The sequence below is a fragment of the Agelaius phoeniceus genome, chromosome 1 (genome assembly GCF_051311805.1).
Source record: "Agelaius phoeniceus isolate bAgePho1 chromosome 1, bAgePho1.hap1, whole genome shotgun sequence".
NCBI classification, from domain to species: Eukaryota; Metazoa; Chordata; class Aves; order Passeriformes; family Icteridae; genus Agelaius; species Agelaius phoeniceus.
Window position 1 is genome coordinate 151,381,943 of NC_135265.1, and position 21,230 is coordinate 151,403,172.

General features: G+C 51.2%; 1 protein-coding gene across 3 annotated transcripts in view; it reads right to left on the bottom strand.

Moving 5' to 3' along the window:
* Positions 1-386: 386 nt before the first annotated feature.
* The window catches only part of PTP4A3 (protein tyrosine phosphatase 4A3), a 41,997-nt gene continuing 21,153 nt past the window's right edge, over positions 387-21,230 (bottom strand). For all 3 annotated transcript variants that reach the window (XM_054647576.2, XM_077189490.1, XM_077189479.1), the window contains exons 2-6: positions 10,589-11,409; positions 9,206-9,298; positions 5,818-5,948; positions 5,409-5,483; positions 387-5,030 (exon numbers count right to left, since the gene is read on the bottom strand). In XM_054647576.2, the coding sequence (XP_054503551.1) occupies positions 4,913-5,030; positions 5,409-5,483; positions 5,818-5,948; positions 9,206-9,298; positions 10,589-10,693 (522 nt within the window). In that variant the 5' untranslated portion in view covers positions 10,694-11,409 and the 3' untranslated portion in view covers positions 387-4,912. The remainder of the gene's footprint in view (positions 5,031-5,408; positions 5,484-5,817; positions 5,949-9,205; positions 9,299-10,588; positions 11,410-21,230) is intronic.

Genomic DNA, 21,230 nt, shown 5'->3' on the forward strand with positions numbered 1-21,230 from the left:
ACGGCCAGGGAAACTTTTCCCTAGATCAGGTTATTCCAAACCCCATCTAAGCTGGCCTTAAATACTTCCAGGGATGGGGCAGCCACAGCTTCTCTGGGCAACCTGTGCCAGGACCTCACCACCCTCACAGGCAAGAATTTCTTTTTCTAAACCCATCCTCTGTCAGTCTGAAGCCATTCCCTGTTGTCCTGTCACCCTAAGCCCTTGCAAATTCTCTCTCCAGTTCTCTTGTAGCACTGAAGGTGCTCTAAGGCCTTCCTGAAGCCCTCTCTTCTCCAGCCAGAACAAACTCCCCCATACACTTCCACCCTTGGCCAGAGTTCAGCTCTGCCTTTGCCTCCCACATCCTGATAATTCCCATTAGCAGCACCAGGCACACAGGGATGTACAAAACAGTGAACGCTTTTTTATTTTGCTGCTGGAGTGTAACCACTGTAATTTCATAAAACTCAAAAAACCAAAAAAAAAAGTGATTACCGAAGGCATACATTTTTTTTTCCTTTTTACACAAGACATTAAGTAAACAGACAAGTTTCTTTTTAAAAAGGTTATAAAGTGTCAAGATCCTATACCTCATCTGCATATTCAAAGTGATGCCATCTGATACAAAAAGCATTGGGTACAATAATTTAGCTATGGCTCAGACCAAAAAAAAAAAAAAATCCCAAAAAAAACCCCCAAAAAACTCAACCAAAAAAAAAAGTCATCTGGGCTTAATCTACACACTGCTATGGTTGCTCAGGGGGTTAAAAAGGAAAATATGCAGTTCTTTGTTGCACAGAAAGGAACAGCAGGGAAGTGGAGAGTTCATTGGGAGATCATAGTCTGAAGGGAAGCAGAGGAACGCCCCCTCCCCGGGAATGTCTGCAAGAGGCCGGCCCAGGACTCCCCTCTGTGCCAAGAACCAGCCACATTTGTCTCCCACCAGACAGAATCCCATCCAAAGCCACCCGCCAAGCTGCACCTACCCAGCGTGCTGGCAGCAAAATAGCTCCAAGACCTTGGAAACTGCATGGAAGTCACGAATCTCCCTGTGAGCTTTCCCACTGGGACTAATAAAAACCAAACAAACCCAATGAAAAAAAATAAAAAAGGAAACGACTCGTTCTGTTGTGGGTAGAGCCAGACTCTGCTTTCTCGGGAAATCTGTTCCACATAAACCTCTGAAGCTCCCAGCCCAAGCACCACAGTGTCAGCCTTACTGCAAGACTCATAATATCAATTTACAAATGTGAAGTCTTTACACGTGTGTCACCAGAACTTTCTGAAATTAAGAGCTGGACATTCGTGATGGCCACATTTCCTGCCTTCCCACCATCCCACCCCCTCCACGTGCTCCATCTGACTGGAAAACAAACAACAGAAGGGATATTTGAGGCCATATGTGTGCTGTGTGCCACTGGTGAGAGGACACAGCTACAATTCCTGCTCAGATTTATTCCCTCACATGAGGCTCAGACATGACTGACTCCTGGGTAAAGGCTGCAGGCTCTTTGTTTGATGTTGGGCCACCTCTGCTTTGCCATCCCTTGGGTCTCTAAAGTTCTTGCACCAATTTGGAGCCTTGTCCCTGCAAATTGTGGGAATTCCACGGAAGGTGAGGAGGTGGATAAGGGGGGGATAGGGGTGAGAAATGATTAAAACCCAGTTTGAGCCTTTGCTTCTGGAGAAAAGGGCAGGATGAGGTGGCTGGTTTGTAGCCAAAGCCATGGGGGTGTCTGCTCCCTGTGACATCTGCCAGGATTCGATGGAAACAACTGGAGCAGTGACAGTGTTGGCAAATACATCAGGTTTTTAAGGCTCTCCTTTCAGCATCTTGGCATTTGAGGTGAAATGAGGATTAGTGCACAAGGAGAGAACCCAAGAGCAGCCCAAACCATGAACCCTTGTCTGGTGTTGTCTACTGAGTTTCAACCTTCCCCCTTGCCAAACTGTCTCAAGACTTTTGAGCTCTTTGAGATTTCTAACCCAAACCCCCCTTGGAAGACCTCTCAATTTCCCCAGTCTGTTGCTTCTGTAACCTTCTCTAGGCTGAAACATCGAGGAGCTGGTACCTCAGAGGAAGGAGCCCAAGTCCGTATTAAAAAAAAAAAATCCTAAATATTTGGCAGTCCAGCCCAGAGAAACTTTTGAATTCAGCCCTTCATGCAAAACAGCAGCTCTTGGGCTGCCAAGGTATCCTTTCCATGGAAGCAGCCCATTTTAGGGTTAAGGGGGAGATATCCATGAAAACAAAAAAAAAGGAAAAATATCTAGGACAATTAAATCAGCATGATTTGTTGGTTTTTGTCGTTTTTTTTAGTGAATCATAAACTGAGGAGGATCAAGATGCCACCCTGCCAGCCAGATGCCCTCAGGATTTGGCCACATGGCCAGATCAAGGACTGCTTTTATACCAGAAGCTCCCTAATTTTAAGGTGATTGGGTTGATGCTACATAAAGCAAAGCCTGTCCCCCTCATGTTCCACCCAGGCTGAGACCTAAGTGAAGTCTTGCTCAAGACTGGCCAAAGGAGGCTGAATTCAAATCCCTCTGTCCCCAGCCTGAGTCCAGCTCAAAGGCATCGTGGCTGAATCCCAGGACCTCCTGCCCCGGGCAACGTTCCAGGTGATGCTGCCATGAGCATGGGTGAGGAAAACTCATCTTGCCAGGACAGAAAGGTCTGCAGGCCCATAAAGCAACAGTTCCCACAAGGAAGGGCATGGGATAGGGAGGTTTCCTGGCTAGCAGGGACTGGGGCTGTCACCACCACAATGCCAAACCACCTCCTATGTCCCTGGGGAAGGAGCAGCGCCTATTTTAGCAGCAGGAGGACAGACCTAAGCAGGAAGGGGATGGTGACCCAGCCAGCAGGGTGCTCTAATGCAGGGTCAGGCCTTTTTATCAGCCCAATCCACACTATTCCCAATCAACACTGACCCTTTAGCCTTCTCCATGAGTCATGGGAACCAACAGCCTGGGATAGAGCAGGAGAAACTCAAGGGATTAAGGGCTGACCCACAATGTTGGACAGGCCCAAGGTGTGGGGTGTGACAACTCCAGGGCCACATGTGCAGGGTCCCCAGCTCACTCAGCACCACAGCTTATCCCAAAGGATGGCCTTCCCTGCCCTGCAGTGGGATTGGCCTCTATCAGGACCGGTGAAGTGGTGCTGGAAACAGCTCCAAACACCTCAGCTGCTCACCCATGTGGTGGTACAAAGCAGGCCCCAGCCTCCTGCAGGTACTGAAGGTGTCTAACCAGCCTTCCTCACCACCTGTCCCAAGAGATGAATGCCCTGAAGCCAATGTCTCTGAATATCTACATTTTGGGAGGCACACAAACCTTTGGAGAGACCCAACTCAGGGTCAACAGGACACTGAGGGCATCTCAAGCTGCCCAGCCTAAAACCCCAAGAGGTGGAAGAAAGATCAGCCCTCCTTGTCCCAACAACTGTGATCCTCTGCAGCTGAGGTGTGAGCAGCAGTGGGCCCCAAGGACACCTGGAGCATCCCCTGGGCCACATGTGTGTCCTGGTGGTAGTGGATGGCAGCCAGCTGTGACACAGTGCTGGGGATCAGTCTGGGGGACCATGGGTCACCTCCTGGGCTCTACTGGGCAGTGACAGGAGAAAGAATGGCCAGAGGATGTGTGGAAGACAAACAGGGTATTTTTTAAAGTTTTTTTTTTTCCTTTAATTAGCAAATTTCTTGTTATCCTCATTTAAAGAAAAAAACCCACCCCCACACCCCCTACGTGCCCACTGCTCCAGCTGCTGCAAGCGTTCAAAGGCAGAAAGTTGAGAGATGTTTCATGTCCCAGCTCAGGGGCAGCTCTGAGCCCACCCCAGCTGGGTGTGTGCCAGGTGCCTTGGTACAGATATGGAAAAGGCAGGTGCAAAATTAGGTGATGTGCTCTTGCCAGGAACACCCCAAATGCCCTAGGAGAGCTGCAGCCCAGCCCCTTGGCCAGCAAATGCAGTGGTGGTGGAGGACACGGATGTGCCTTGAGAGGCACACTGTGTCCCAGGGCACTGCAGCCAGAATTGGGGTTTGTGCCACAGCTCAGGGGTGGGGACAGGGCAGCAGAGAACCCACCACCCTGGGCACTGAATTTGGAAGCTGTAAATAAGAGCACCCCACACTTTGGGGGACCCAGTGCTGATCCAGCACCCCAGCAAAGCTGAGTGCCTCCAAGCCCTGCTGTGGTCCCTGAGGTTCCCAGCAGTTCTGCCTTCACTGGAGCAAGTTCCCAGCAAGCCCCATCTGCAGCATCCTGGCTGGCATTGAGGCAACAGGGAGGTGGTGAGCTGACAGAGGGGCCAGGAGAAAGGGAATGGTGCTGGGGGTCTTAGCTCAGCCCTTCCCCTGCTCACAAGGGTCACTGAGCTGAGAGCCCCTGTCACCTCTCCCTGCTATCACCACCTTTCCCCCCGAGGCCACTGTGCCATCCCCACCTCCATCCCTGCTGCTGCAGCCCTTATTTATGGGGAAGAGGTGGGGAAAGGCTTTTCTGGGGATGCTCTGGCCCTTCTGCACCCCATCCCTTCTCAGCTAGCAGAGCCCTGCCTGCATCACCCCAAACCAAGCACCCTTTGCCCACCCCTCTCAGTGCAATGGGAGGGGAAAGGGGGGAGGAGGATGGTGATGAAGAACAGTCACACGAGCTCATTGCCTGCTAACACCAAGAGTCTAAGGGCAGTGCTGCCTTCCCTCCTTGGGGCTGCAGCTGGAGAGAGCAGCCTTTTTTGGGGATCCAGCAAGACGAGTGTGCTGTGAGTGCTGGAACACACTGGAGATGCTCCATGTCCCCAGCCCAGCCCTGGCAGAGGGACAGCACGTGGGGAGTGCAGGGCTGGGCCAGGAGGTGAGGGGTGGGATGTGTGCGAGTGCCTGGGGGTCTGTGCACGGATTTTGGCAAGAGGTCATTGAGGTTACATGATGCAGCATTTGTTCTTGTGGTTATGAGGGTCCTTAAATCGGAGTCTCTGCTTTGGTCGGTATTTTTCCAAGTACGTCAGCTGCTTGCTGTTGATGGCTCCTCTGCGCTTCCTGCAGGGACAGAGAAATGCCAGAAGAGTCAGAGGTGTGGCATGAGATCCCTCCCACCCCAAACCACTCTTTTTGGGGGGCTGAGCTCCCCTGCCTGGAGCAGGAAGGGATTTTGGAGGCTGAAGCCAGGTGCACCCTCTAGGGATGGAGACAGGCACTGAGCCCAGCAGCTTTCCTTGCTCATCCACCCTTTGAGTCCCAGGACATGCCAAAAGCCCCTCAGGGATGCTCCATGCCAATGCATTGTTTTCCCACTCCCAAAGGAGAGAAAAGCAACCCCGGTGTCACCAAAAAAACCACACCCTGGGACATGCCAGATGTCTCCATCCCCTCAGAGAGGGACTTTCTGCCCTAACACCCCAACACTGCTCCACTTACTGTCGGATGAACTGGATGGCATCTTCATACTTCATCCCACTCTCGATCAAGGCCAGCGCGACAAGGACGGGAGCACTGAAAGGCAGAAGCAGTGGCTGTCACTCCCCAGTCACACAGCCCAGAGGCTGATATCCATCATTTAAAATTTGAGGAGAAGGTCAGGTAGAAAATCCCCTGCCATCAACACCTATTCCCACTAAGGTTTCACAAAACCATGCTCGAAGAGGGACTGGGAAAAGGAAGGAGGAGTACTGGCATGGTTGTCCCTCTCCTCCTTCCTGGGGAGGTGGCAGCTGGGACAAAACCCTGCTCAGAGCAGGGCTAGGGAAGGGGAAGAGGAGAGCTGGCATGGTTTTCCCTCTGCTGCATTCATGAGGGCTGGCAGCTGAGGTGCTGGGCTCGGACTCACCGCCCCAGGCCGGCCACGCAGTGCACGGCCACGCAGCACCCGGGGTCCTCGCAGAACTTGGTCTTCAACAAGTTGAGCCAATCTTCCACAATCTTGCTGGGAGGAGGTGCTCCATCATCAAATGGCCAATCCTGCAAGGTTGGGAAGAGAGAAATGTTGTCAAGTCTCTGGGGAAAACCTTTCAGGGGCTGTTTTTCACTCGGGGTGATGGTGTTTGGGGCCTCAGCTGCAAGGAGGTAGAAGAGTGCCAGAACTGGGCTCACAGCGTAGCTCTGTGGGGATACAGTGGTTTTGTGGCATCATCTGGCATACAGGAATTCCCTGGCTGCTTTGGCTCAGGGTTTGAAGCCACACAAATCTGGGTCTGGAGTCCTCTGGCCTCCTATGGACACGTTCAGCCTACAGGAGCACCTGTAGGATCTGCAGCATGGTCCCCATGACCTCCTGCTTCTGCAGACCAGGATGGCCACCTCATGCTCCATCCCCATCCAGATGAGCTCACTGAGCTTTGGGGTGATGCAGTTCCCATCCTCTTTCCTGCCAGCTCCTAATTCCAGAATTTGGGAGCACACTGCAGGGGATTTGAGCAAAGGTGGATTGAAGGTTGAAATCTCAGAGCTTGATGAGGTGCTGAAATTCAGCTTCCTGCAACACATGGAGGGGAACACCAAAAGAATGGTCTGGGGACCCACTAACACAGCCCTAGAGAGAGAGTCAAAGGAAGGGAGATCACTCCAAATGGGGCCATTCAAATACCATCCTTCAGAAAAGGCCATTTAGGGATGAAAACAAAAAAATCCCATCTCCTTCTGAGCTTCATCCTCAAATTGCAGGGGTTCAAAATTGGAGCATGGTGAGGAAGTTGGTCAAATGGATTCTGCATTTGATATTCCTCAGCCCTGGGCTCAGTTACAAGGGTTAAGTGTCCCAAAATGGGGATTTCTTTCCCAAAACAGATTTGTCAGGAGGAGCACGGCCACTGGCTACGCAGCACTGGCAGAGAGAGACAGGAAGGGAAGCATCCCTTGAGAGGATGTGGCTTGGTGAGCCCTGAAGGGTGGGGGGTACTGGGCCCTAATCCTAGATTTTGAGGAGTGAGTCACTAAGCTGCTGTGCTGGAGTCACCCTTGGTGTGAGATGGCAAAATAAGCTGCTTCACTTCAGTGTTTGAACAGGTGGTGAGATTTCTGTTGGGATTTGATAGCAAAGGAGCACTCTGGGCTTCAGGGTATTTGCAGTGTTTGAGCCAGCCCCCCTGGCTGGCCTGTGCCTGTCCTGCAAGGCCATCTCCTCCTGCAGGGCCATGTCCTTCCTGCAGCCATGAGTGCAGGTCAGGGGCTCACACCAGGGATGACAGAATCACCCCCTGATGGAATGGTTTGGGATGGAAAGCACCTTCAAATATCATCTAGTCCAAACCTTGCCATGGCAGGGACACCTTCCACTACCCCAGCTTGCTGCAACCTGGCCACGAACACTTCCAGAGATGGGGCAGCCTCAACTTCTCTGGGCAACCTGTGCCAGTGTCTCACCACTCTCATGATAAAAACCTTTTTCCTTATGTCTCCTCTAAATCTGCTCTCTGTCAGTTGAAAGACATTGCCCCTTGGTCTATCACTACATGCCTGTGTAAATAGTCCAGCTCCCCTGCAGCCCCTTTAGGGACTGGAAGGGGCTTTAAGGTCTCCCCAGAGCCTTCACTTCTCCATATACAGACCTATATATGGTCTATATATAGAAGCATAGAATTGTTTAGGTTGGAAAAGCCCTCTAAGATTGTCAAGTCCAACTGTTACCCCAGCACTGGCAAGGCCACCACTAAACCGTGTCTCCAAGTGCCACATCTACAGCTCTTCTAAACCCCTCCAGGGATGGTGACTCCACCACTTCCCTGGGCAGGCTGTTTCAATGTTTGACAACCTTTTCAGTGAAGAAATTTTTTCTAATATCTAATCTAAACCTCCCATGGAGCAACTAAATGTCATTTCCTCCTGTCTTGTTGCTCGCTACCTGACAGGTAGCAACCCCCACCTGGCTACAACCTCCTTTAAGGGAGTTTTAGAGAGGAAAGATCTTCCCCAAGTCTCCTTTTCTCCAGGCTAAAAACCCTCAGCTGTTCCTCATCAGACTTGTGCATCAAGATATATTTATATGCCAGATATATCTATGAGGATACAGATAAATAAATGAGGATACAGATAAAAATATACCAAACTGTGTATATCAAATAAAAATATATACCATGATATCTCAAAAGTATACAGAGATTTGATATAATTATAGAGATATTTCTGTATCTGCAGAGATACATCTATCTATAGAAAACCAGATTATAGATATCTCTTGATTTGCCTTATATAGTTTCTGTATGGTTATAGAAATGTTGATATAGAAGCTATTTAGTTTCTATACAGTGTCCTGTATAGTTTCTCTAACTCTCTATACAAAACACATCCTAGATATGTATCTCTCCACATAAGAGAGATGTAAGAGATGTAAAGAGGTAGATATATCCTAGATATAGGAACTCAGACTGGAGGCTCCAGTTAGAAATGGGGTAAAATGCAGAATTTGGTGTGTAAGTGAGCAGATATGATCTCAAACATACAGATTCATATATGCAGGATACAGTGATATTTCCAAGATACATCCAGTAGAGACACAGACTGCATCTCTATCTAGAGACATCTGCATCTGGAGGATCTGTATCTAGAGAGCCATGGGATTATCCACCCATATCCCTGAGGATCTAAGAGCCTCCTCTCTCTCTAGGATATACATTATACAGACAGAGCTATATTAAGAGGTCCTACACACAGACGACCACCCCAGGAGACACAAGGCATTTCCAAACCCTTCCCTAAATAATAAGCAGAGCCTCACTTCCCAGCTGGAGCTGAACTCCCTGGCAGGGCTATCACATCTGACATCATCTTCAATTACCTATCAGCCAAGATACAGCCCAGGCAGCTGCGTGCTCTGCCTTTCCCAGCTTGCTGCCTGCTCCTTTCATCCCCCCCAGCTGCACCAACCAGCTGCTGGAAGAGCTCACAGCACCCCCCAGGATAAGATAACGCCGGGGGGAACGGGAACCACGTGCATCTTCCTCGTGGGATCAGGAGCTCTCATCCCTGGATGCTTCAGAGCCTGAGCAACAGGCAGGGAGGCAGCTGCCGACTCAGCCAGTGAGTCACAGTTTCGGCTGCGTGGGCAGCACGGCTCTTTTTAAAGCACCAGCCTCAGCTCAGCTCAGCTGGGCTTCCAGCTCTGCTCCTGCCTCAGTGTGATGCTCTACTGGGCTGCCAGGGTGTTTAACAGCCCCAGGGGATGAGATTTTTATGGGTGGTGTTGGGGCAGCCCCTTGGTGCCCATCCTGCTGCCCACCTACCATGACAGTGATGCCGTCCTTCTCCAGGGGGGTCTTGTCATAGGTCACTTCACACACTCGCACGACCGTGGTGGCACCGTACTTCTTCAGGTCCTGGGGAGGGAAGGAGAAGGAGGGGTCTGAACAGACCCTGCCAAATGCACCCCACTTAACCCTGACACATCCAAGCCCTGCTATGACCATGTGGAGCAGTGTGGACCCTTAAACGGTGCTGTGGCCCTTCTCTGAACCCTTGACTCATGGTCCATCCCTGGCAGGCACAAGGAAACATGAAATCCCAGGACAATGAAGCCACGTGGCCTTGTAGGATTTTTAAGCAGCATCTTCATGACTCCTCAGAGTCACGAGTACCAATGGGGCCATTTATTTTTAAGCCCTGACAGCCTCATCAGCAGGGATTTTATACCTCAGGCAAAGAAACATCCCTGACATGGGTGCCAGTCCTCTGAAGGAGAAATTGTTTGTGCCTGCTGAGGTCACACTCCTGGTGCAGAAATGCATGGAGGCAGCAGTGTGGGAGTCGCAGCATGCCCTGCCAGCCGAGCTCAGCATCTCACAGATGGCTCAGGGGCTCCTTCTCCACCTCGCTGCTGTATCCCATCATCGCTCCAACCCGCTGCAGGCTCAGGCGTGGGCCTTGGGATGCTTCCAGCATGGCTCAGTGCCCGGCGCGAGGATTGCCCCCGGATTACGCGCCCGGTGCGCCGGCCTCGCCGGGAACCATGAGATCATCCCCAGTGATCCACCTCCTTTGTTCCCCACGGCCGCTCACCAGACCGTGGTGAGCCCCACATGCTCAGCAGCCTGGCCAAAAGTCTAAGAGGTTGGAGAAAAGGGGAATTTTTCTCCCTTCCCACTAGTGTGGTCCCCATCGCCCTCTGCAGCGAGTATGGGGTGACTGTCCCCAAATCACAGCCACCTTCACAGCCACCCTGAGGCAGTGGCACTCACACAGCTGCTACCAGTGCTGGCTCTTCAACAACAAGCTCTCCAGCACTACCCAACACACTCTAGGCACTGGAAATACCCTGGGATATTTGGGATCAAAAGCCATTATTGAGGTGCTGGGAGGGACAGAGCAGATTGTGTGCACCCATGTGCATCACTCCAAAACCCTGTGACATGATGTGCTAGTGGAGCTGGCAAGGGATGCAACAGGAATGGGGAAACTCTGCTCCATCTCTACTGTGCCCAAACATCACACTTGGGGTGCTGAAAATCATCCCATTCCAAAAAGCTGGCAATGATTGGATCCACTGCCCCAGGATGCCACCAGGGGCTGTGGTACCAAAGGGGATGTGATGCCCTCTCATTGACATTGGCTTTTATCCCCAAAATATGCAATTGGACCCTGGCCCACACCTTCCAATCTCTCCTCCTTACCTCCAAAAAGGTGCTGAGCGTGGCATTGGTGGGGTTGTGGGTGATGAGGAACCTCATGTTTTTGTAGCAGACCTCCACAGGTGCAGGGCGGTTCATCCGGGCCATGGTGGGGACAGTGGGAAGGTGAGGTGGTGCTGACAGTGGCAGGGGACAAACCCAAGAAAAGAGTGGTGTGGAGGGGCAAAAAAAACCAAAACCAAACAAAAACCCAACGACCCCTCTGTGCTTCAAAAATAAAAATAAAAGAGGATCGAGAACTCAATATACAGACGTTGTGCAAATAATCCCAACTCCTGGGAGCGCACCAGCTTCCTTGACACACCACAAGCCTCCCAGGGGGAAAAAAAAAAAGCCAGATGGGGGGAAAAAAATAATATTAATGAAATAATAATAATAATAATTAAAAAAAAATCCCTTTGCTGTAGTGTTGGCGTCCTCTGTGTGTGTGTGTGTGACGGCAAGCGGCTGCTGCCTCCGGTGCCGCGCGCTCCCGGGCGCTCTAGAAAGGCCTCTGCATATGGGGGTGCTTGGTGGTGGCGGGAGGTGACCCCCGTCACGTTACCCCATCGGGGTATGTGGAGTACTTGGGGGCGGCACGGGGGGCCGGGAGCCTACGGGGCGGCGTCGGCGGCGTCGGGCAGCGGTGCCTCGCTGGGGCGATCCATGCACGGGAGCCTTGAATGGTTGAGTCGGAGGGTCGGGGTGCTGGGCGGGACGAGGAGAGGCGGCCGGGGGCTGCTGCTTCACAGGGCGGGCTGCCGGCGGTTGTGGGGCTCACAGCTGCTCCTCAGCACCTCCATAAATCCCAGTGCAGAGCGAGGCTGTGGGGGAGAGAAAGGGAAATGCTGTGCTGAGAGTGTGCTCCTCCCCAAGGAAGCCCCTGGCTGGTGTGAGCACCCCTCACTTTCTACATCCCCTGTGAGCATCCCTGACCATTCTCATCTTAACAGGAGATCACAAATTAGAAAGTGAGGTGGTATTTAAAGCTAAAGCTGAAATATCGTCTGGAGAGCTGAAATGGCACTGGAAAGCCAGAAAGGGCAACTCACATTTCACCTGCAGAACAGAAAGCACATGGCAGGGAAGGTCTTGCTCCCATATACCACCCAACACCTGCACCTGCTGGTGGAATTAAGCACCCAATTCATGCCAGCTGACCCCCCTGACACCCATCCAGACCCCCTCAGACCTCACCTTTGTGTCCCCAAAAAGCACGTTGAGTATCTCCACCCCAAATGCACGCTGTGCCCGAAACCAGCTGCCGCTGCTGCTAATCGGCCACATGCTCCTGGCGCTGGGCTCATGTCCACTAAATGCACCTCTAATGCTCTTAGGAGAATTAAGCTGCCTGCAAATGAGCTATCTTGGGGAGGGGGGGGGCAAGGAGGGGGTTGTGTGTGTGTGGTTTTGCCAGGGTTGGTGATGGATGTGTCTCCCTGCCTGCTCATCCACATTCCCACACCGCCGGCACATCGCTCCCAGTAACGGAGCCTGGCCCCTCCACCCGTGGCATCTTTGCTTTCAAGGATGGCAGTGGGAAGAATTAAGAAAGAAAATCAACTCCCACTGTGTAAATACTCAAATCCATGAGATGATGGGCCCAGCAGGGAGGCAAGGGCTCTGCCAGCCCCACTCAGAGCTTAGGGAAACCCAGCCAGAGCCTCCCCAGGTTGTTCCCCACTGGACTCTTGTTTTGAAGCTGGTCCTTCCCCAGGTCAGTGGCTGCTTAGTGCTGGGTGGCCAGAGCCTCAAAATAGACCATAAGCACATAAGTAACCCGAGCCAGGCCAGCAGGCACCCCTTTAGCTCTCCTCATAGCAGCCAGAAACTTTCCCCTCTGGATTGTTTAACCCTTATGCAATGAGACAAGGTGGGAGCAGGGAGATGAGCTGAGCCCTGACCAGCTCATAACAGCACCTGGGTGCTGACAATGGGTTTGTCCAGGCCTGAGCATCATTTACAATGTGTTTAACACCTCCTGCTTCTCCAGTGGTACCAAGGAATGAAGAAGTTAAATAGCAACAGGAAAAAAGCCAGGTGAGGTGTCAGGGGAAGCAGAACTGCTCTGCTGAATGTGCCCAGTTTGGCTGCTAAAATCACAGACTCTTCCCAACAACCATTTTCTATCACACCTGACTTCACACTTTTTTGCCCATAAAGAAGGGGATAATGCTATCCCAGACTCCTGCAAGGATGTTCTGCAAAGTTCAAACCCTGCCTGGGCTGCAGGGCATGAGTGGGACATTCAGGGAGGATGACTTTCCAGTCCCCATTGAGAAATCAGAGTTTAGCAGCTGATGGAGGCTGGGACCTTGGCTGAGGCATGGGAGTGAGGTGAGGGCTGCCTCTCTGCAGCATTTTAGGTGTGATTCAGAGCAGCTCAGCCCACAGATGATGCTGAACCCCCCAGGGTAGCTGATCCTCCCCACCTGGACCACAGCAGGTAGAATTTTTGCTCAAAGCTTGCAATCATCCTGCAAGATGGGCTGGGAAACCTGCTTCCCCCAGTGTTCACCGTGCTTTTTCAGTGATGAACCCACCTATAACTTTGTCTGTGGGGTCTGCTTCTTCCCAAGACGATCTCACCATGGCTGGGTAAGAACCAATTTGTTATTTCTGGAGGGTAATTCTGGGCTGGTTTTGGCTGTGTGGCTCTACATGTCCAGCTGCCAATCTGCTGGCCAGCACAACCACAAAAAGGGATGGGAGGTGGGAGAGATGGGCAGCCACAGTTGCCTGCTGTGGGGCAAGGGAAGAGCTGATGCAAAGTAGGAATTGCCTCACACCATCAGCTTAAAAGCCCAGTGAAACAAAGGAATTGAGGATATTTTGCTTTTACTTTTCATGCCTTTGCTCTTCAGGCTTCCAGTGTGTTTAATGCCATCTGTCCTAATGATTCGATCTGATCCTGATGATCAATCTGATTTGACATACCAGCACCAAAGGTGCACAAGGGAAAGCATCAAAAAAGTGACTTTTCTCCCTCCAAAAAAACTCATACCTCCTTTTAACCAGCTGCCAGGGACATCAATACAAACTGTGCCCATGTTTACCCATGTCCTGGATTAAATCCCACCTGCTGAGCAGCCCTGTGGGGCTGGGAGCTGCTGCCAGCACCAATGCCAGCGCTGCCCCCTGTCATCATCCAGCACACAGTTCATGCTCCATTGGTGCTCTGGATCCTGGACAATTTTTTATTGGCTTGGGCGTGCTCGCTGCCAGTAAGGGAGGCTCAGTGGGAACCGCCTGCCTACGAGAACAGCGAGTGCTCCTTTCCCACAAGGTCTCCTCTCTCCAGTGGAAGCGTTTCAAGTATTTTGGCAATCACACATCCCAGCAATTCAGTCCCAAAGCCCATAAATCCCTAATGGGTATTCAATCACAAATCATCCCCGGCGGTTCAGGCTGCGATGCTGATCTCCATATTAAGCGTGGCAGAACAATGTGGAGAAGGGAATTTCAGCTAATATTAATAACCTGCCAAGTGGAATATAAATCCTTCTCATTTGAGCGCTCCGGGGGATGTAGAGGAAGCATGTGAGGACACAGTGAACAAGCCCTGGATGAGGATGCTCAGCAATGCAGTGCTGGCCTGTCAGGCTCAAACCCGTCTTGGGGAACCTCGATGAAAGGAGGCTGTAGCCAGGTGGGGGTTGGTCTCTTCTTCCACATAACAAAGGACAGGACAAGATGAAACAGCCTCAAGCTCTGCCAGGGGAGGTTTAGACTGGGTATAAGGAAAAATTTCTTCACTAGAAGGGTGCTCAGACATTGGAGAAGGCTGCCCAGGGAAGTGGTGGAATCAGTATCCCTGAAACTGTTCAAAGATGGAAGTGCTCATAGATGTGGCACGTGGTTTAGTGGTGGACCTGGCAGTGTTAACAACTGATCTCAGAGATCTTTTCCAACTTCAATGATTCTATGATTTTCTTTTCACCATGACTGTGGAAATTTCTGCTTCTTACACAAGAATTTGCAGCCAAGAGCCCACTGAAGATCCAGTATGAACACACACCAGTGTGTGTAGACAGCAGTGAAGGCTGCTGCTCTTAGGGAAAGGGACCACTGAGCCATCATCTCCTTGTCTTATACACCCTCACAGCTGAGGGGATCACAGGGCTCTCTGAAATATTTGCAGTGTGGCAAGGCCATTACAAATGTCTTGGCCTCATCCCAGATGTCCAGGGACTGAACCTGCAACAGAGGAATGAGGCTGATCTTCCTCAGGGCAACTTGATGGAAAATAAAGGTCAGATCTTCTTCACCCGGTGACTGGAAGAGCTCGGTTGGAGTGTGAGCAGCTGCCTGACCTGATGGCTGTGCTGCTGGTACCCGGCTAGCAGGACACAGATGGTGGAGTCAGGTTTTCCTAAACACAGCACACCCCCAAGAGAAGGAAAAGGAAGCTCTGCAGAGCCAAAGTGTCGCTCCGCATGAGCTTTAGCAGCGGGACTCGGAACAAAGGCTCTCACTCACCCAAACAATGTGTATCTCACCCGTACATAAATACAGCGAGCTCGGAGTGAGCACATCTCCTGTTCAAAGTTCATCTTCAGAGAAATCCAACAAAACATCCAGCTGTATCACACTTTCTTGACCTCTCTCCTGCTTTCAGCTCACATAGCAAGGCACTGACCAGCCCTTTCCCCTTAAGGCTGATGAAGTTCTGCTCTCCCTGCTCCCAACAAGCACTTCCATCACCCTGAGAACTGAATCCAAGTTTCTGAGTATTTCCAGTTACCACCATGCAGAAGTTTCTGCACACATGCATTGCCACTGACATGAGTGACCACGGGGAGCAGGCCTGTGAGGCTCAGCTGCACACGTAAAGTTTGTACCAGCAGCGCCACCACTTCTCCATTGCCACCACAACCACCACAATCACCACTGCCATGAGCACCACCACTGCCAGCAGTGTCACCACTGCTATCAGTGGGAGGAGCACCACTGCCATCACTACCACTGCCACCAGCATCAGCAGCAGCACTGCCACCATTCCAAGCATTGCCACCAGTGTCACTGCTGCCACCACTATGAGCAACACTACCACTGCCACACTGGGTTCCACCAGCACGAGCAGCATCACCACTGCCACCATCACCATCACCGCCAGGGAGAACAGATCCCAGGACACAGAGAGCTACAGTGCTGTCCCCAGCCTGACTGCAGCTGGGACACAGCCAATGTGCTGAGATTTCCTCCAGTTGCATCCGCACGGAAGGAAACAGGAAAGGTCCGGGAGGAGAGCGACGGAAACAAAACACCCAGCAGGAGCCGGCATCTGTGGGGAGAGGTGCAAGCAGCACCAGCACATCCTGCTCCAGGGGCAGAGCTGGACAGAGCAGATGGGATGTCCTGGAAAAGCCATGCTGGGTACCGTGCTGGCTGTGGGGTACCTGCTGCCAGGAGTGAAGCAGTGCCTGGCAACATCTGCCAGGGAAGCATTGTGGGGTTTTTCCTCCAAGGGGTTAATTTTTAGGTTGTTTTTCTTGCTGCACGTGATGTTTTCTGAGCAAAACACAACAAGGAGGATTAAAAATGCACAGGTGTTGAGGCAGAGTGATGGGGGGGCTCTTGGCAGCCCATGAAAACACACCTGCAAGATAAACCAAGTCATGCATCTTTCCCCACATCCTTTTTGGTGTGCAGTAAATACTGGCTAACACAAAATTTTGCCAAAGAGAGCTGTGCAGCCCTTGATTTTACAGCTCCAGTTGGACTTAAAGAGTTTGGTAGCATTTAGAGCAGGGAAAGATGCCAGCATTTGCAAGCAGGAGGCACTCAGGACACCAGGAAAGAGAGAGGAATAGGGAAACTGAGGCAGCAAGCCAGCCAGCCAGATAAAAAGAAGAGCAAAGTCTTCCCAGCACTGTGCAAGCTGGGAATGCACCAGAGGCACTGGTAACATGATCAACCCTTTCTTATCTTGTATTTGCACCTTTTGTCTTTGAAGAGAGGCTGAGGCACAGAGTGGAAAGTGTCTCCAAAGGTCCTTTGGGAGTTGTTTTTCCCTCTCACCCAGATTCATAACCCCTGGACACGGACCCTGTGCTCACACTGGAATTCCTGTGATGCCACCAGTGTCAGGGCTGCCTCTCCTGTCCAGAACTCACAGGGCAATGCCCTGGAGGAAACATGATGCTTCAAGCACCCCTTCAACAGCCCTGTAGCTGGAATTTCAGCTTTTCCCTTCTCACGCAGCCCCCAAGCAAGTCGAATTTGAGGTCTCCATGGACAGCTTTTTAACCTAATTCCATCTTGTACCAGAAGAGATTCAGCCACCAGAGAATCATAAAAACCACAAAAAGGCACTAAACCTTCTTCACTGAGGGGAAAAGGAACCCCCCCAGCTGAACAAAGTCCCCCATCCATCCCTCCCACCCTGTCCCCAGCAGTGGACAACTCACAGGCAGCCACCGGTGGCCCTGCTCACAGTGAGATCCTGGTTTTATGGTCTGGGATATTCCCTCCACTGCCTTCCCCCAGCAGCCATGAGGAGCTTGCAGCCGTGTGCCGATGTCAGAGGTTTTTCCTGGCTTGGATTTGAAGGGAAAGGAGGAAAAAAAAAAAGAAAAAAGAAGGGGGAGGAAGAGAGGCCAACTCCACAGGGAAAAGTAATAACAGGCTTGGGGCTGGCTGCCTCCCAAATCTGCAGAGGGTGTGCCCTAGAGGATTTTTTTTGGGGAGGGGTGAAAAGTTTGGACATTTGGGGATGGATGGTCCCCACGCTCCGGCGCCCAACTCACAGGGAAGTCAGGCACCCCAAACACTGGGGGCCAGCTCCCCTCATCCTTCAGGGATTTCTTTTGGCCAGAAGAATCAGGGGAAAAAAAAGCAAATCTGTGTGTGATTGGGCATTTCCAGGCTTCAAGCCTTGTCCAATAGTATCTTTGGAAAGAAAAGAATCCTAAAGCAGCATCCTCGCCCCAAAACACACACTGGGGGCAAACTGACCCCAGTGGTCCCCCCCAACAAGTGCCACTGCCACGTGTCTCTCCCACCCTGAAACTCTGGTGCAGTTGAACATCTGTTCAGCTTTTTTCTTGTGGTTTCTCACAGTATTTTGAGCCAATTTAATACTTGTGGCAGGTGGCAAAGCCTGGGGGTGGGGGTGCAGAATGATGTGTTTTTTGGGGCAAACATGAGAAACAGCAGCACACTCCTGGGAAGGGCAGGGAGGAGCTGCCATGACCTCCCCTTTGAGGTACGGTTTGAGCCTGAACCTCTGTCCCACAAGACCTGAACTTTGCTATTTGCAATGTCCCTCCTCAGAGGGGGGATTCTGATGGGAAGTTGTCCCTACATTACCTGGTCAGGCCACCAGGAGCCCTGACCCAAGGCCACCAGAGCCCTGTCTGCGTCACTGGCGCCTCTTGCACAAGCCCCAGCCCGGACAGGCTGCGGTGGCTTTGATGGAAGTTTGCTGATGAAGGGGGCTCCGAGGGACTCAAATCTACCCAAAGGGTGGATTTTGACCTGCAGACAATGTTGAAATAGTGTTCTGTGACATGCTGGGCATGCAACACAGGACAGAACATGCTCTGCCTGTGATGTGTCCCATGGAAAGATCTCTGATGGCTTCAAGCTATGGTCAGGATTGTCCAGAGAAGCCAAGCTCTGGAGAAAGGCACCTCTTCCAAGTCAGTGGCACAAGGCTTAGATGGTGTTTGTGGGTCTCTGAGCTTCCTCCATCATCGAGACCCTGTGCTGCTTGGGGTTGTCCTCCCAAACCATCTTGCTGTTGCTCTGCACTTTTTGTTTTACACATTTCACCCCATGGAGACAGGGTCACACAGATCATAACAGGCTGCTGGGAGGTGGCAGCACCACCAGCCCTCTCCTGTGTGAAGGACATCAAAGCACTTCTGAAGGCAGCCACCAAGCCCATGGGGACAGTGCTGAAAGGAAACCCCCTGGGTTGTCTCCTTCTCATCCTCTCCAGCCATAGCTATTGTCACTTTAACAGCAGAAACTGTCTCTTAAAACAGCCCCTCCAGGGATGTCCCTTTTCCAGCAGGATGGGACAGAGATGCTCCATGTAGGTGAGAAATGTCCCCTCAGGAGTATCAACAATACAGAGAGGTCCTGCAGGAAACACAGTTGAGTGTCAGCCAGGGTAATTAAAAGCCATGGAGCAAGTGAAGGGAGATGGGAAAACAGGCTGCTCCTGGGTAGGATGTAGCAAGGTCTGGCAATGTTATCAAGACCCCACAACACATCATGCTCAGGTCCTGCAGAGATGTTTTTCCCTAAAACCCTCTTCCAGAAAACTCCTTAGCTCCAGCACAAAGCACAGCAGAGCTCCATGGTTGCCACAGGACAAGTGCTCTGCAAAAGCAACACGTTAACAAAGCTCTAGGGAAAAAGGTGGGTACTTCCAAGCTGCCAGTTTTGGATGCATAGCTACAACATGGCTTGATCCTGTGCCCTCTTCTGTTCCCCTGCAGCCTCTCCTACCCTCCTGGGCCCAGCCATCCTCAGCAAGAGGGACAAAATCCCTTGGCCCTGCCACTCCTGATCAAAACCCCAAAGCTGTGCTACGAGCTGCCCCCCACCCATGGGAGCTCACAAAGCAAATGAAGGTGGTTTTCTTTCAAATAAAAGATCAAAGGGCATGAAATGCTGAAAGTCACAGCTGTTCTTGCTGGAGGGACAGCAATGTCTCCACTCTCTCTGCCAAGCCTGCCTGGTGTGTAAAGCACTGCCTCATGTCCTCAGCCTGATTTGCACCTTGTCCACATGGGAGATGGGGGACTAAACTGGAAGGAGGAGGAAGGAGGATCAAGTTATCACTTGGAGGAAGGAGAATAAGGCAGTGGAGAGCTCAGGGTCTACAAATCAGAATAACAGAACTGTTGACAGAATTAAAAAATCATTCAGGTTGGAAAGGATCTCCATGCTCATGAAGTCCATCCTTCAACCAAGTACCATCCTGCCCCACCAAACCACATTCCTGACTACCATGTCTACCCATTTTTGAACACTTCAGGCATGTTTTCCATCAGTTCCCTGAGCAGTCCATTCCAATGCTGAGTCACTCCTTCAGTGAAGAAACTCTTCCTGATATCCAGCCTGAACCTCCCTTGGTGCAACTTGAGGTCTTTTCCCAACTACAGAACTTCTGAAACCCAAAGCCCTTTGGAAATGCACCTTGCAGCTGGGCTCAGATGGGCATAAAAAGGTGAGGATTTGGCAGTGGCTCTTTCTCCAGCTCAGGAATTGGTGATCAGGGAGACCTCACTGCAGGCTTTCAATGTATTAAAGAGAGGTTGAAAAAAAAAAAGATTCAAAAAGACTTTTACATGGGCCTGTAGTGATAATACAAAAAGCAACAGCTTTAAACTTAAGGAGGGCAGGTTCATATTGAACATAAGGAGGAAATTTGTTATGGTGGGAGTGGCAACACACTGAAACAGATTGTCCCCAGAAGCTGGGGCTGCCCCATCCCTGGAAATGTTCAATGCCAGGCTGGATGAGGCCTTAAACAACCTGGTTGCAATGGAAGGTGTCACTGTCCATGGCAGCATGGTTGAAACTAGATAAAGTTTTATAAAGGTCCTTTCCATCCCAAACCACTGCATGATTCTCTGAGTGTCTGATGGCCAGAGTGGTTGGGTGTCACCATGACTCTTCCCCTGGGTTCTCCACATCAGCTCCCACCCAGTTTCCCACTTGCAACTTCATCACGTGGGGTTCAAACTGGATTCAAGTTTAACCAAGGCATAAAAAACCTTGCTGGAACAGGACACTCAGAATAAGGAAAATGGGATGAAAAATTGAAAAATCCTTTGGGGTGGAGCCCTACAATGCTGCAGCTTGGGACTTGGTGGTTTTGGACTGCAGAAATGGGCTCCTCAATTACCATCAAGCCTGTCCCTTTCTGGGCTGCACACCAGAAGCAGGGAGCAGCTGCTGCAGGCCCAGATGAGCAGATTTTAAATCACATCCTCACTTGTCACACAAGAGATGCTCTGGCATGCCAAGGCTGCTCCCAGCCACTGTTGGAGGCGAAACAGGCTAAAAAAAGATGGCAAACTATACAGATCCTGGCACTTCTTGAACTTAAATGAACTGTCTTTTGATACAGAAGATGAAGAGTCATCCAATCCTGTTCCTGTCATTCACAGGAAGGATTTCCAGTGGTGGCTTTGTAAAAGCCAGCAAACGCCCTGGTATTTCAGGAAGGGAAACTGCAATGATTTGCATGAGCAAAAAAGCTCATGTCAGAGCCACTGTTGGATGATGATACTTGGTGCTCTTCCCATCCTGTCAGGGAAAGCAAGGAGAAGGTCATGCAGCACAGCCAGCTGGCTTTGATGGACTGCACCCAGGTGATTTTGGAGATCACTGAAGGAGAAGGACCACATTCTCAGGGGAATGGCAGGATGAGGAAGAAATCCATCCTGTCTAGAGAGGAAACACCACCTGAACACCATAACAAGAGGGAATGGTGCACCCAGGAAAAGCAAATCCAACAGTGGGATGTCATAACCTCAAAGCACCTTTCCAGACTGATACCACTCTTGGGACAACATGGAGGTGAAGTGGTCATCACCAAGTGTTTTTGGGGCTGGAGGAACTTGCAGTCAGCATCACTTCTCCCCAAAATCCCAAAAGGTTGGAAGGAGAGGGTCTGACTGTT